The 16,601-nt window shown below is 49.0% G+C and overlaps 1 protein-coding gene across 1 annotated transcript in view; it reads right to left on the bottom strand.

Annotated features, from left to right (window-relative positions):
- SH3BP4 (SH3 domain binding protein 4) overlaps positions 1–16,601 on the bottom strand; it is a 105,429-nt gene that overhangs the window by 11,756 nt on the left and 77,072 nt on the right. The window contains exons 3-4 of the mRNA XM_051998903.1: positions 9,955–10,198; positions 2,569–4,940 (exon numbers count right to left, since the gene is read on the bottom strand). Coding sequence (XP_051854863.1) covers positions 2,569–4,940; positions 9,955–10,072 — 2,490 coding nt within the window. The 5' untranslated portion in view covers positions 10,073–10,198. The remainder of the gene's footprint in view (positions 1–2,568; positions 4,941–9,954; positions 10,199–16,601) is intronic.

Raw genomic sequence — 16,601 nt, 5'->3', positions numbered from 1 at the left:
GAGAGCCGTCTGCACCCAGAGAGACTGGGGCAACTGAGTGGATCACAACATGGCACTTTCACTTTTTTTTGTTTTTATTGCTTGCATTTTGTTTTCTTTCTCCTTTTTTTCCTTTTTGATCTGATTTTTCTTGTGCAATAAGATAATTGTAGAAATATGTATAGAAGAATTGTTCATTTAACATATACTGGATTAATTGCCATTTATGGGAGAAGGTGAAGAGAAGGGAGAGAGAAAAAAAAAAATTGAAACAAGATTTTGCCAGGGTGAATGTTGAAAATTATCTGCATATATTTTGAAAATAAAAAGCTTTGATAAAAAAATTAATACAGTTCAGAGCTCTAGGGCTTTCTGAAGCTCTGATACCCAATCCTTTCAGCAGTTCATGGAAGCTGATATGCACATATTCCCTTATCTTTGGAGACAGATGCCCTTAAATCTCGGTCCCCTGGCAGCACGCCAAGCGGCCCCAGGTCTACTGCTTGGCCAACGACGGCGGAGGGTGGAATGTCAAGTCTGTTGATGGAGTGCTCTGATAACAGACCGGTAGGTTGGCATTTCAGGGCGGATCAGTTCTCAAAACACTGAGCACCATCTCGTAACAGGGATGTCTGCTCTCCCTTCCAACATTTTCAAGGAGAGGAGCAAGAATCAAGACACAGAATCATGCCATCTAGCTCCAAAAGGAGCTCTGGGAATCTGCAAACGCCTTCCTTTGGGAGATAAGGAAGGAGACACGACTTATTTCTCCAAGGACACCCGGAGAAGTCAGCCACCAAAAGGACAGCTTTACTATCAGTTCTTTGACCATTTACCCTGAGCATGAATGAGGAAGACTGGACACAGTCACTACAACTTCTACTCCACCTCCTGGAAGGGAGGAGTGTCTTAATTTTCATCTTCATAGCATAGAAACCGGCAATAAATCCATAAACAATAATTAAGCACCTATTGTGTGCCTAGTATTGCGCTAAATGCTAAAGAGAGAAAAAGAGGCAAAAGAAACAAGAGAACTGTTCGGTTTTGCACACATGTATTGTATCTAGGATATACTGCAACATATTTAACATGTATAGGACTGCTTGCCATCTTGGGGAGGGAGTGGAGGGAAGGAGGGGAAAAGTCGGAACAGAAATGAGTTCAAGGGATAATGTTGTAAAAAATTACCCTGACATGGGTTCTGTCAATAAAGTTATTAAAAAAAAAAAAAAAGAGGCAAAAGATAGAATCTCCCTTCCCTCCTTTGCCCTTAAAAAGCCCCCAACCTCAATCTAGTGATCCAGCAGGTAGGTCAAAAACGTTTGCTGAGTACCCAAGGGCAGGAGCAGAAACACTTCCGTACTTTTCAAATTCTATCAAATCCTAGGAAAATATATTAGAACTTGGAGGCATCTAATCATGGAGATCATCCTTAACCCTGCTTAGTTTTCAGATGAGAGGCCCACCGGAGGAGAATCCATGGTCTAACAGGGCACATCGAGTGAGCAGTAGAACTGGCCGAACACCCAAGTCTCCCCACTTTGTCCCCAATATGTACAACCCTTCCCACTCACTCCATGCTGCCATCAAAACTCTTGGACACATTTATAATGTATCCATTAGAGGAACATATTATTGAAATCCATAAATTAATAAATAATTAACTAAGAGCCACAGTTTTGGTTTTCAGGGTTTTGTTTTTGATTACAAAAGGGGGGAGGGACCCCTAACATTTCCTTTCTACCTGAAGGAAACATATTCCATAAAATCACAGAATATCAGAGTTGGAAAGGAGCTTGTCCAGCCTTTACCCAAACCTAAGTCTGTAGGCTCTCACCAATACACTTAACATTCAACCTTTTCTCAAAGTGAGGAAAGTTTTTCTATTTTTATTTTTTTGCTGAGGCGACTGGGGTTAAGTGACTTGCCCAGGATCACATAGCCAGGAAGTGTTCATTTGAACTCAGGTCCTCTTGACTTCAGGGCTGGTGCTCTATCTGTTGTGCTACCTAGCTACTGCCAGAAGTAGGGGATTTAGTGAAACATTATCCTTTCCTTTCCTTAGTATTTGTTATTAAAACATAAATAATTGGCTATGGCAGCACTTGAGAAGCTTTTATTCTCTATTTTTAAAAAAAAAATCCACATTAAGGGATTCCACCCAAGACTCCCAGCAAGACGGGCTCTAGATTGCCTTGGAAGCGCGTGCCGATTTGCACTCCCGGGAAGAAATTGGGAACCGCGTTAAGATTTAGGCTGAAAATCAAGAACCATTCAAAACGACGGCTTCATCAACAGCAGCTGCTACTCCCCTCTCATTGTGCATCCGTCACTGACATTTCCATATTAAAAAGCATGCTAAGTGAGTTATTTTTCTGTGCCCAGGACCTGTCAGAATGCCCCCGGATACCCCGTGATGAATCAAACAGAGCCTTGGAAATCTCCATGAAATGGGCATTATTCCCATACTTTCCTAGGATCCGTTTGAAAGCAGACATCCCGTGATGGGGACTAGCTAAATCGCAAATGTTTGCAGATGCTTACGCTTTCCAAGTCCACCCCAAGGGAGTCGATGTGCCAAGTACTTACCATCATGAGCTCCTTCTGAAAAGATTTCCTGTCTTTATTCTCAGTATTGTTACAGTCTTCTTTCAACTTTTCCAGGACGGAGGCCACGCGCTCGGGCTCACTGTCCAGCTCCGCCCGGCAGAAGAAGGTGAGCGGCAGGTTGACGTAGCCCAAGGCGTCGGCGAACGAGCGCCAGCTGCTGATGTTCTCCATGAGCAAGGTCCTTACGGAGGCGTAGATGTATGTCAGAAACTTGCAGGGCCTCAGGATCTGTTCCAGAAGCACGCTGGTACTGAGGTCGGGCCCAGAGAAAAAGCACGGCCGGATCTTCCCGACGATGAGCACGTTCTTGGTGTGCACGAGTCCGATCTTACCCTGGTAATACCCAATATACCATTCTTTGGTCCACAGCTGCCCTTTCAACTTGATCTTCTCCTCACTGAGCAAGGCTATGACATCTCCCTTCTTGTATTCCAGCAAATAATGGTTTTTATTCTGCCTCACGACCGTCTTCAGCAATTTCCCGAACTTGAGGCTGGCCACGGGACGCTCCTGAAAAGTCGGGTACTTGGTGGTCGCGGCCAGGGGGGACAGGATGATCTTCCCGATCTCGTTCTTCTTGAGGAACCTCCGGGGTCCCGAAGGCTTGACGGCACTCTTGGGCGGGGGCTGAGGGGTCTGGACGCAGAACTGGGTGAGAATGGCCTCCTGGTCGTCCTTCACCTGGATCCTCAGGGTGAAGTCGGACAGGTCGTTGGGGTCGTGGGAGGTGATGGGGAAGATCAGGCGGCTCACCTTGCCCAGCTTCATCTGGAAGCCCCGGACCACTTTGGCTTGCTCGCTGGCTCGGACCTCGTAATTGGTCATGTTGGAGAACATGCACAGCCGGAGGTCCTGGGGCCTGGACAGAACGAACTGGTGCTTGCCCCACAGCTGCAGGGCCACCGGAGAAGTCCCGTGGACCTGCCGCGTGACCTCGCTCACCAGCAGCGTCTTGGGCGCACACTCGTGCCCGAAGAGCGTCACCACCGTCTTGAAGGAGGGATGGATGTGTTTGGGCCCGTACACCCCCACGGTGATTTTTTTATTGATGAAGTCCCAGACGGTGGAGGGGTACAGGATGTTCTGTCCGTGGGCCACGATGGCTATGTACATGCAAGGCTCCAGGTTCTCCAGGTGGACCTGGATCGTGTCGCCGTAGTTGTAGAGCAGGGGGACTGGCACGTAGGGCCCCTCCTTCATGTCGCTGCGCAAGCACTGCACGGCCACGGTGCTCTTGCTGACGACGTCCTGCCGGACCTCGGCCGAAACCTTCATCTCCAAGATGATGAAGGACTTCACCTCCATGTTGCTCAGTTTCACCTCCAAGACCGGGCTGATGGTGCTCGATTTGTCACTGTTGAGCTCCAGGGGAGGGTCCAACAAGGCTTTCATGGAAATCTGCTGCATCTCCCCGGGAGCCACGTGGCCCTCGGGCACGTGGATGGTGATGTTGGTGTCCGGGAGCTGGACGGCCCCCCCTGACGTGTCCAGCTTGCACACGATGTTCGTCTCCACGGGCTGAGTCTGACCCCAGCCGGGATTCTGGCCGAGCAGGTCCAAATCGTGGCAGGAGCGGGCCAGCTTTCGGTGGTTCAACCAGGCGGTCCGAAAGTCCTCCCGGCTCTGAAACTGTTCGGGGGTCGGAGACTTTAACCCGGTGAAAAACGTGGACGACGAAGGGGCATCCGACTTGGCTTGGAGGACGGAGAGCTCGGATAAGCTGTACGACCGTTTGCTTCTGAAAAAGGGGTTGTCCCGCTTGACGGGTTGCTCGGCATCGGAGAGCCGGTTGGCGGACGGCAATTCGTCAAAGATATTGCCGACGCTGTTGGCGGTCACCGAACCGGTTGTGGTATAAGAAGGGGGGGACACCTCGGTGTCAAAAAGCAGCAAGTCCACCGTGGTCTTGGGGACCGCTTCCTCCAGGCTGGGCATGAGGGGCACGTTCCCATTCAGAAATGGGTTTGTCTGCACCCCGTTCCAGAAAGGGTTATTATTGTGGGCTTTATTCGACCCCTTCTTCTCCTCCGTCCAGCCCCCTCCCAGCAATTCCAGCTCCTTGGCTATTTCGTCGGGGCTGTCCAGAAGATTGTCGATCATACCGCTGTCGCTCAACGTCGAATTGCGGTAGTTGACGGGCTGCACGTAGGAGGAGGGGATGTAGCCCATCTCCGTGGTGTTGTGGGCGTACCACCACTCCCCGCCCGAGGTGTCCAAGACGTACAGGTGGTCCCCTTTGGAGAACTTGAGGGTGGTGAAGTTGGTAGGGCAGTAGTCCTTGATTGCTATCACTTCTTTCGCATTTCCAAACGGCGTAGGATTGTCACCAAGCAAGGCACTGGGGGAAGGCACTGGAAAAGAGTAAACAGAGTCAGTGAGCCATCGACCGTGGGGGCTTCTCGACAGACAGGGGAACGTGGGTCTGAGAGGGAAAGGCCAGAAAGGCCTCAGGGAGCAGAGGTGTGGAGAGAGCCACATCTGGAATCCCACATCAGGGGTTCAGATCCCGGCTCTGGCACCATGAACTCAAGGTTTTGGGGCAGATCATTCAGTCTCCTTAGACTTCAGTTTCTTAACATACAGGAGACGGGCTAGAAGTCTTTGAACGTTCCTTCTGTTCCAGAGCTACGGTCCCATGAACCACCATGACAAATATCCAGCCTAAAGATGGATTTCAAAGAAAAAGACTAGACTAGAGAGAATGGATGGACGGCCAGGAAGATCTTGCCTCTGAAATGGGCAAGACCATGGGCAAATCACTATCTCCCCAAATCTCAGTCTCCCTCTGGAAAACAGAACTGCTAGTGCCTAGGGCAGGGGTCCTCAAACTATGGCCCGCGGGCCAGATGCGGCAGCTGAAGATGATTATCCCCTTCACCCAGGGCTATGAAGTTTATTTAAAGGCCCACAAAACAAAGTTTTTATTTTTACTATAGTCCGGCCCTCCAACAGCCTGAGGGACAGTGAACTGGCCCCCTATTTAAAAAGTTTGAGGACCCCTGGCTAGGGCATCTACCTAAGGAGACTGTTGTGATTGTGAAAACCAAAATGTCAAGGTAGTATCATTTCATTCTTTTTACTTGTCCCCTCTGTGCCTAGCAAAGTGACTGACCCACGATGGAGTACATCTAAGAAGGGCTACAGAAACATCAAGCATTCTTATTTTTTAATAGTATTTTGTTTTTCCAAATTCATGTAAAGAGAGTTTTCAACATTCATTTTGGTAAGACTTTGTGTTCCAAATTTTTCTCCCTCTCTCCCCAAGGACTCTGATATAGTGTGCAATAGACACAATCCTTTTAATCATAATTCCACGTTTGTCGTGTTGTGCAAGAAAAAGCAGGTCAATCAAAGGGGGGAAAACCAGGAGAAAGAAAAAATAAACAAACAAACAAAAAGATGAAAACACTATTCTTCGATCATTCAGTCTCCATTCTCCATAGTTCTCTCTCTGGATACAGAAGGCAACTTTCATCCCAAACCATTGGAATTGCCTTGAATCACCATATTGTTGAGAAGCATTATTAGTTTGAAAAAACAAGAGGAAGGTGAAGAGGAGTGGCCAATGGCTTCCCAACGGAAACTCATCTTATTTTATTTATTTAATACCATTTAGAATGTCAGACACCAGCACATGTGAGTTGGGAAATTCCTAAGCCCAGAAGCCATTAAGTTCCTCAGTTTCCTTAAGATGAAGAAGTGACTCCTAAGTCTATACCCAAAACTAAGAGATGAGGTGGGATTGGAAATCAGGTCCTTGGACTCCAGGATTCATTCCGATTAATTCAATTTAATAAGTATTTATTGACTAAAGATTCTGGTCCTAGGACAGATGCTATTGGAACCCTTTAAGTACTTTTTCCTAGGAAAAATCTCAACTACAATGAGGAACAACTCACAACTTGACCCATGAAGCAACATTTTCATGGAATGAACAAAAGGCTTCCTTAATCCCTTCTATTCATCCCAGTCTGTCCGCATGTGGGTAGAAATCAAAGGGAGAGGTGGTAGCTAGAAAAAATGATGAATGCGGAGACGTGGAACCAAGTTCCAAACTCAGGGCGGCCGTTCGTTGCCTACTTGACCCCTCGAACAAATCACTCCAAGTCGGTTTGACTCGGAAATGCAGGGATAATATTCTTTCAGGTCTAAACCTAGGAGTCTAGGACAAAGGTTCTTAACCTGGGTTGAAGAACTTAAGAAAAAAAAAAAAAGATCACTGTATTTAAACACTTTGTCATTCTATTTTATTTTAAGCATTTAAAACCTTATTCTGAGAAGGGGTCTATAGGTTCCAGAATGCTGAAGGGTCCGTCTATAATACATATACATATACATATATATATATATATATATAATATATATATATATATATATACACATATATATGTATATATATATATATATATATATATATACACACACACACATATATACATATACATATATATATATATATATATATATATATATATATATACACATACATACATATATATATACACACATATAACATACATTTGTGGGTGTATATGTATATACATATATAAATATATATGTAAATACAAATATACATATATATAAAACATACAAAGTAAGAACTCTTGCCCTTAGAAATGATTTCTTTTCTTTTTCTTTTCTGTAGACACCTAAACATTAAAATGATCAAGTCAGACAGGGCAGCTTTTGGATAGGATGAGTTTCTGGCAGTGGTGAGGTGACCTCGGAGTACCGGCCGTTTCTGAGTCACAGGCCCTCGGGGCCGGAGATCCACCTGACCAGGAAGCATCCCTGTCACATGCCCGGCTGGTGTTTATGAAACGCTGCCCATCACGGGGAGCTCTCTACCTGCCAGGGCCGGCCCTCCCCCTCTGCCCAGCCGCCTCCAGAATGTCAGCATCGCAGCTGCCTCGGGGAAAATCCTGGCCCCCTGCCCGGGTGAGGTCTCTGGCCCCAAGCAGGGACAGTCAGGCCTCCATGAGGCTCCTGCCTCCTCCTAAGCTCTGCTCTGGCCCTGTCCGGCTCCTTCCCGGTCCCCCTCCCCCCCCCATTCACTTGCCACACCCAGAATTTTCAAATATTTTAAATGTCATTTTTTAATCTAGCAAGTACATCTAAAGCATCTTCCGCAGCCCTCCCCCAAGGTCACCTGACCTCCGTACACAGCCCCATTCTCCTTTTGGGAACCAATGAGCTTTGGGGTCTGTGCCACTTGCACCGTTGGGCGGGTTGGTTTTCACAGCAGTGGGTACTGTTAGCACTGGCAACAGGCGGCTGGACCCTGCTCGGGAACTGGGCGGGGCCTGCGGCCCACCTTGGAATCCAGAGCTCATGCGGTCCAGGCTCCTCGTTTGGAAACCAGGGTCCGAGGGCCAGAACACTTGGATCACCCAAGTGGGTTAGATTCGAACTCGCTGCTCGGACCGCAAGGACAGCCCTCTCCTTACTGCATCGGGTCACCTCAACAAAAAGGTGTCCCTAGCCCAGGACACCCGGGCAGAGACAAGACCAAATGTCTGAGACAGAGTCGCAAGGCAGACAGTCTGACTTGGAGTAAAGAAGCCCTGGCTTCCAATCCCTTCTCCTACCCTGCTAGCAAGGGGCTTTCACCCAGGCCACCGAGACCAACGATCTGTACAGGCATTCAATGTAAATGGCAGCTGCACGGAAGGGGAGCCGGCCACTTCCCAGGGTGCTCCAAGTCTGCAGCAACATCACCCCGAGAGATGCCCTTAAAGAAAATCCTGTCATTATTCAGACGAGGAAACCGAGACTTGGGAAAAGTCGGGTGAGCTGCCCCTCTGATCAAGAATACGAGGCCAGGGTGGGCAGGGGCCCATCCTCTGATCCCAGGACCACGCTGTGCTCAGTCTCGACTGACAGTTTCTTCATCTTGAAATAAGGAGTTGGGACAGCAGCCTCTCGGTCCCCTCCTGCTTTGGAGCGAGGGTCCTCCATCCAGCCCCGGAGGTGGGGAGTGCAATGGAGAGAGCAATAAACTTGGTATCACCCACCCCCACAGAGAGGAAGTGGAATGAGGCTGTGGTGGAGGCCACGGCAACTGCAGTCCTTTGGTGAAAGATCAAGGCACCCTTTGGGTCCACAAGCTGTTCCCCCAACATTGATCTCCTTGCTAGACCTTCATCCTTGGGCACCATTTAAATGATCACCTGCTATCTTCCCAACTGGGAATACTGATCCATCCTTCCCAATGGGAAATACTGACCCCTTCTTCCCAATGGGAAATATTAACCCCTCCTTCCCAACTGGGAATACTGACTCCTTCCCAACCGGGAATACTGACCCCTCCTTCCCAACTGGGAATACTGACCCCTCCTTCCCAACTGGGAATACTGACTCCTCCTTCCCAACTGGGAATACTGACCCATCCTTCCCAACTGGGAATACTGACCCATCCTTCCCAACTGGGAATACTGATCCATCCTTCCCAACCGGGAATACTGACTCATTCTTCCCAACTGGGAATACTGATCCATCCTTCCCAACCAAGAATACTGACCCATCCTTCCCAACGGGGAATACTGACCCATCCTTCCCAACCGGGAATACTGACCTAACCTTCCCAACCGGGAATACTGACCCATCCTTCCCAACTGGGAATACTGATCCATCCTTCCCAACCAAGAATACTGACTCATCCTTCCCAACTGGGAATACTGACCCTTCCTTCCCAACCGGGAATACTGATCCATCCTTCCCAACCAAGAATACTGACCCATCCTTCCCAACTGGGAATAATGACCCTTCCTTCCCAATCGGGAATACTGACCCCTCATTCTCAATGGGGAATACTGACCCTTCCTTCCCAACCAGGAATACTGATCTCTCCTTCTCAATGAGGAATACTGACCCTTCCTTCCCAACTAGGAATACTGATCCATCCTTCCCAACCAAGAATACTGACCCATCCTTCCCAACTGGGAATACTGACCCTTCCTTCCCAATTGGGAATACTGACCCCTCCTTCTCAATGGGGAATACTGACCCTTCCTTCCCAACTGGGAATACTGATCCATCCTTCCCTCTGGGGAAGAGGCTCTTTATACTTCTCCCTGTCAGATTCTTTGGCTGACATTTCTCACTCTGAGCCCTAACATGATCAGGTAGAAAGTCAACATACAGCGCCTACCTACTATGTGCCAGCTGAGCCAGACCTTGAGAAATGAATAAGGGGGCAACGATCCCCTTGCTCTCAAATAGCTTGGAGGCTACCGGGCAAGCAACAAGGACCCACACACACAGGGGCAGCCCCGACCTCCACATCTACCCCCAACCTCCACATCTACCCCATCCTTCCTCGCACCAGGTGGCCCCCCGAGGCCACGGCCGTCTCCCACAGCTCACCTTTCACATCATTAAAGCTCGTCTCCGAGAAGCCCTCGCTCAGGTCTATCAGCGTCCCCTCGGATTTGCAGCGCGGGAGCCCGTTGGAGTTGGCCGCGCGGATCCGCTGAGCCGCCATCTTGAAACCCTTTCCTTGGGAGGGGCTAGTGCTTCATGTTTCCTCCCCAGGCTCCGGCCGCTGTCGCTACGACATCCGTCCCGGGCAAACCTGGCTCTCCCAGGGCCGCACTTTCACAGCGCGCGTCTGTTGGAAAGGGGAGACAAGAGCACGGTCAGGGTGGGCCCAATGGCCGTTTACAGGAGAAGAAACACTCCCACCCCCGTTGGAAGACGCTCCGGGAACGGATGACAGCCAAGAGCCGATGGCCCACGCCAATGTTCTGCCCTTTGGGTCTGTCCCGGTGCCATCCCATCCACCCGAGCGGTTTTCTTTGGCCTGGCATTCATGCCTTCTCTTCCTGGTGGGGCCCCGGCACGGCCACCTGGCCTGCCCATTCATCCCAGTCAGTGAACAAGATAAAACATTATTTGTTCTGAATACACAGCTGGTTTTGTGGGTCGGGGGAGATGTGTGTGTACCCGACAATACGATCATTGTTATTTCATGAATAGCCAATCCCGGCTCCCCGAGGGGCCGCCCTTCCTTAGTTTTGGAGCCTCATGGCTCTCTGCAGCACATAAGTGGGCCCTGCCGGGTCAGAGAAACGGGCTCGAGTGGGGACGGCTCCCGTCGCCCCGATGATCGCCCCGTGACCGCCCGACTCCTGACAACAAGCAGTTAAGGGGAGACAGCTGGGCCAGAGGCACAGACCCCCGAAGATCTGCCCCTTCATGAAGTGCTTCTGTATAGGGCCTTGTCTCGTGGTTCAGCTATGGAGAAACGACCCAGAAGGTGAATCTACACTGATTCAGTGTAGATGAGTGTAGATGAGTGAATGTAAAAAATAACGGGGGTGTCTGGGCTCAGAAAGGGGCCCCACAGAAAGAGGCTCTTGGAGACGAGCTGTCGGGGAGCCAGGATTCCCAGGAGACGCAGGTGAGGGAAGGCACTGCAGGTGCGCTGGGGGGAGGCGCGCTGCGGCAAATGTGCATCAGAAGCAAAACCGATTCTGCACTGGCCCGGCTGAAAGGAAGACAGCCCTCATTATCTCTGGGCTCTATTTTTCATGGAGGAGCACAAAGCCAGCATCCCGTTCCCTGGGAGTCGGGGCACTTACCGATGGGGGATGGCATAGTTCCCCAAGTCACATGGGCCGGAAAAAAGGCAGATCTGCTCTAACAAAATCTATTTCATGCTGCATGAAGTCTCCCACAGACATGGCCCTGTCACCAGACCTGGAAGGTTGGGGGGGGAGGGGATCCTGTCAGGGTTTCCCACTTTTATTCCCACCAGGACCAAATCTATGAACTGAGCCAGTGTCCAATATCGGGTGGAGGCAGGGTCAACCATAGTATACACTGGACTTGGGCCTTCTTTTATTTCTCACTTGAGACAATCATACAAAGACTGACTTAAATATTGGGAAGGAAGCAGAAAATGGGCATGTGCGACCACTTGTACAAGGCTGTTTTTTCCTTATGGCTGAAACATGCTCCCCCCAACCCCCCAAGATTCTCTGGTCGTCTGTCCAAAAGTACGGCCGATGAGCCTTCTTCAACATGACATCCCCCATCTCCTGGAGCCCGACATGCTAACGGCATCCCCTCCCTTCTGAAATGACGCGGACAGAATGTGGACAATGACAACAACTCTGAAAGCAAGAAACCCACCGACTGAAACGGCTAAGAGCATTTCAAGGGGAGCGACGGTGAAACAGGCTCCCGAGCTCCTGCCAGAGGGTTGCGGGACCCACCAAAAGAGCATGTTTTAGTAGGGAGGAATCTGTTTCGAGGGGATATTTTTCCTTTCTTTTCCTGGATTGTGTTGGGGTGGGAGAGACCAGAAGGCTAAGGCTTCTCCCTCCTTCCAGCAATGAAAAGAGAAAGGAAGGAAAGTCTGATGCAGCCGCAGATAAGCAGGACAGCTTTGAAAAGCAATTGACTAATTGTCTTAAAGAGATTCTCCACTTCATGGACAATTCCCTCTTTTGGTCGCAGAACGTAGATGAGAATGCCATTAATTTGGTTTCTGCTAACACAATCAATGTGACTTATCAGTGGGACCCTGGGTCTTTCTCATGACAACTGAAGGGATGGACTCAGGAGCCTCCTTGGTCTCTAGCTATCTTTGATCTAGATTGATCTAGTACCACTCTCCTTCAGTTAAAGCAACTTTCCAGAGCGCTTTGTTTTTGCCATTACTTTCTGGCTAAACTAAGTCCAGTCTTTCCTTTCTCATACAAAAGTATCATTTAAATAAAACCCCCCAAAATGTTTTTTAATCTACTCCGGTGATTTCACTGACCTGCCCGGGACAGAAGTTCCTCTTCTGAATCCTCCAGGCAAGGATCTACAAGTCTGGGGTCTTAAGAGATAGCTTGGAGTTCCGGAAGGTCATTAAGAAGGCTTTCAAAACCTCAAGATAGGAGCAAGGAACTCTCCGGGAGTTTAAGAAAGAGCTTTAGATAAAGCCTCTGGGGAGAAGGGAAGGGATTTGTAGAAGTGAACCAGAAAAAGGTCATCCCCAAGTGGGAGCCATGTGTTTACAAAGGGAAGAAGCGTGCAAATCACACGCCGGAGAACTTGATCTTTTAGACATTCCCGTGCCCACCCACATCCCACCTCAAGGGAGACGTTCTTGGTCGGCACAAGGTGCCCACTGCACAGTACAGACCTAATTCATGGAAATGGAGCTGCCTCCCCGACCCTGTCCGGCGAGCCAGCCAGCGGACCCCCGAAGGCCTGCGGCCGCTGCTGAAGAAATGGAAGGGCTCTCTTTATTCCAAGCAAACCGGCCACTACAGGACCGGCAGCCCAAGGCCACGAGCCGGGGAGCCTTCCGCGTGATGTGCTGCAGCCCAGACTGAAACCTTCGCTCCCACCCCCAGCAGCACCGCTTGCAAATAGGGCAGCTCTCACATGATGAACCTCATTTCCATCCCCCTTTTCCCAAACATCACATCAAAAACAAAAATATAAACAATTCTTGAAGGCAGATATGATCTAGTTGAATTCCTAGGAGAAAACCATCAAGGCAGAAAATGAGAGAGAGATGATCAGAGCAGAACCGCCAGGGAGCGTGTTCTAAGGGGGCCTCCTGATAAACGCTGAACTGATTTTCTGTAGGCTTCCCCAAACAGGCCAGATATTCTTTGGCTAAACTGGGATGTTCTCTGCCTTTGCATAGTCACAATGATAAGAACAACTTCTTTTTCTAAGGCTTAGAAGGTGTTTTCTGGGAAAGAGCCCTCACTTTTAAGACAAAAGGTTCTGAGTTAAAATTCCATTTCAGACCCTTATTTTCTGCACAACCTTAGTTTAATAACTTCATTTTTCTGGGGCCTTGGCAGAAAGACTTGAATTCAAGTTCAGCCTCGGAATCGGGGCAAATCATTTCCCCTCAGTCTGCCTCAGTTTCCTCATCTGTAAAGTGGGGATAATAACCACATCAACATGGCTGGGTACGTCGCATAGCACCTGGCACACAGAAGGTGCTCGTTCCCTTCTTCCCAATTACTTTGATTTCTTTTCTATATACTTTGCCATACTTCCCAGTAGACTTCTTTCTGTGCATTTTCATGTATATATTTGTCTCTATCAATGAAAGTGTCTTTGACAGGAAGACCTGCCTTTTTTTTTTTTTTCATCTTTACATGTCCATCACGTACCCAGTGTCTGGCACACAGGAGGCACTTAATAAATGCTTACTGAATGACCCATCGACTGACCCCCACTAAACAGGCACTGAGCTCCCTTCTAGTCGGCGCTCTCCGGTTTCACCCTTTCTCGGCGCACACGGCCGCTTTTTGCTTCGGGAACGTCGCCCACTGCCCTACCCAGCCACTGCCAAGCAGGAACTCATTTTTCCCTAGATTTCTGACCGGGCCCAGTGGGGTTTAATCACGAAGCCTCCGGGCAGGGCTGGAATCCCTTGATTATCAGCAGAGATGTTTCTGTAGCTAAAAGCCCCCCATTGTTACCAACAATTTTACAGCAATAAATAACGGAACTGGACGGCTTTGTACACCGAGTCGTGGTGAAATGGGGAACGCTAGGCTGCCGCAGAGCTGTTTTTAACAGGATCCGCAAGCCCTTTAAAAACACAAAAGCAGCTCTTTGGGGTTGCCAAGATCTGGGCAGATAAGCCACAAAACCAGATAACCCAGAGCCTTGGCCACTTGGCACCCAAAATGAGGGCAGAACATTGCTATTCTTTCCAAGGGCCCAACATCCCCGTCTTCAGATATCTCTTGTTCCTTTGACTGGGAGTTCAGGATAAATTACCTTTCTAGACACGCTTTGTCCTTGGGTCAGCCAACAAATGCCAAGTTTTTCAATGAGATTAGTATAAATCAGCCCATCTCTCACCCGGCCAGGCTGGCTGACTGGAAAAAACAGGGCTGTGAGGGAAGGAATATATTCACCTCCTGCTTAAGATGGAACCAAAATGGGCTTTCTCTTTACAATGAAGGAGCTTTCAAAAGCACCAGCCATCAACGTGAGAACGACCCTTCCCAAAGCTAGGCAAAATGTCCGTGGATGCCAATAGGCAAGACGGCAGTACAGCAATGGGAAAGATGAGGCTACATGCTTAATGTGCACTTGGGCTCCACAGAACAGACTGGGAAGGAGCTTCAGGGACCGGCTGATGTCACCGAATGGTAATGTTCCCCTGACATCCCTGACAAGGGAAGCCCCCAGGCTGCCTGAGGGCCTCCAGGGAAGGGGACGCCACCTCCTCCCCAAATGGGGTCAGTCAGATCCGAAGGAACAATCACAAAGGGACCAGACTCGCGACAGCTTGGTTGGAATTCTGGGCAGTCCCTTAAGCCCACTGACCTTAAGCTGGACCCTCTCAACCTCCACGATTTCTTCTGGTGCTACAATTTTGTGATCCTCAGTTCGGACAGACGTGGCTCTCTTCCACAATGAGATGATTCAGGCCAGTTCCGATGGTCTTGTGATGGAGAGAGCCGTCTGCACTCAGAGAGAGATGTGGGAACTGAGTGTGGACCACAACAGAGCATTTTCACTGTTTTGTGTTGTCTGCTTGCATTTTGTTTTCTTTCTCTTTTTTTTTTTTCTTTTGATCTGGTTTTTCTTGTGCAGCAAGAGAATTGTGGAAATATATGTAGAAGAATTGCACGTGTTTAACATATACTGGATAACTTGCCACCTAGGGGAAGGAGTCAGGGGAAGGGAGGAAAAAAATTTGGAATACAAGGATATGTAAGGGTGAATGTTGAAAATTATCCATGCATATGTCTTGAAAATAAAAAGCCTTAATACAAATAATCAAGTGAATAGACAAGCAGCTAAATCAATAGATGGATAAACGAATAAACAAATAAATGAGGGAAAAAATTTTGTGATCCTATGACCTCCTTCCCGTGTGGTACCAAGGAGATCACCGGGTTTGGCATCTGAATCTGGGGATGACTCCCAAGCTCTCCCAACTCCCTTAGTTCTGCGGGCACAGGAATCAAAGCGGCACTCCCACTGCTTCTGCAAGGGCCGGCCAGCTGGATGTCCTGTGAATCTAGTCGCCACCGAGGCAACTCCCCTGACTGACCATCCCTCTACTTCCCTGCCACGCTCGAGCTGCCTGCGCTGATCAGGAAGGAGGATCTTTGAGGAAGTGGCCCGCACGTCAGCATCCCCATGGCGGGCATCAAGCAAGTCAGAAATAAACTCTTTCTGTCCACCGATTCATCGACAGAGCTGAGCAACTGGGAAGTGTCCACTTGGGCCGTCGAGCTGCTTGACCCAGAATCCCTTTGGAAGTTCAGAATCCCAGAGCATCTCAAAGGGATGAAGGCCATGGTCCGTGGCTGAATGAGAACTTCCCTCCTAAAGACTCGAAAGCAGGGGTCATACAACCTTGGTTTGGATTGTAAATGATAGTGGATACTCAGTCATCCATCATCCCAGACCTAGTCTAAAATTTCCTCTAGGACTAATCCCAAATGCTAATTGATTAGGTCAATGCTTTAGATTAGAAGATGGGAAGCTCCTGAATTTGTTTCCGGAAAAATATTTTGGGTCAATTAGGTTGGACAGTGCCTAGAGCACTGGTAGAAGGATGAACAGAGTTCAAATCCTGCCTCAGACACTAATGAGCTTTGTGACCCTGAACAAGTCACATAACCCCAATTACCTCCAGATAGACAGATAATCATATTACAATAAAATCCACTGTCATCCTTATCATTCATGAGTCAGCTTGTTGTTGTTTTCTCCTCAGTTTCTAGGAGGCAGCACAGACCATGGAACAGAAGAACAAACGTGGAGCTTGGAGCCACAGGAGCAGAGTGTGAATCCTGCTTCTTCCACTTTCTCCCTGTGTGACTTTGGATGACTCCCTTCTCATGTCCAGGACCACTATTTCCTGGCCTGTAGGATTAGAGGAGGGGGAGCAGCCCTCCAAGGCACCCTTCCATTCTTGACCATTCCGACCTAAATTGAGTAATGTTCACTCCTTGGGAGACGTATATTAATAGCCATGTACACACCTTGAGGAGGAGCGGATCTGAAACCCACTGCCAGGG

The sequence above is a fragment of the Antechinus flavipes genome, chromosome 4 (genome assembly GCF_016432865.1).
Source record: "Antechinus flavipes isolate AdamAnt ecotype Samford, QLD, Australia chromosome 4, AdamAnt_v2, whole genome shotgun sequence".
Lineage (NCBI taxonomy): Eukaryota > Metazoa > Chordata > Mammalia > Dasyuromorphia > Dasyuridae > Antechinus > Antechinus flavipes.
This window is presented reverse-complemented; position numbering and strand designations above follow the sequence as displayed.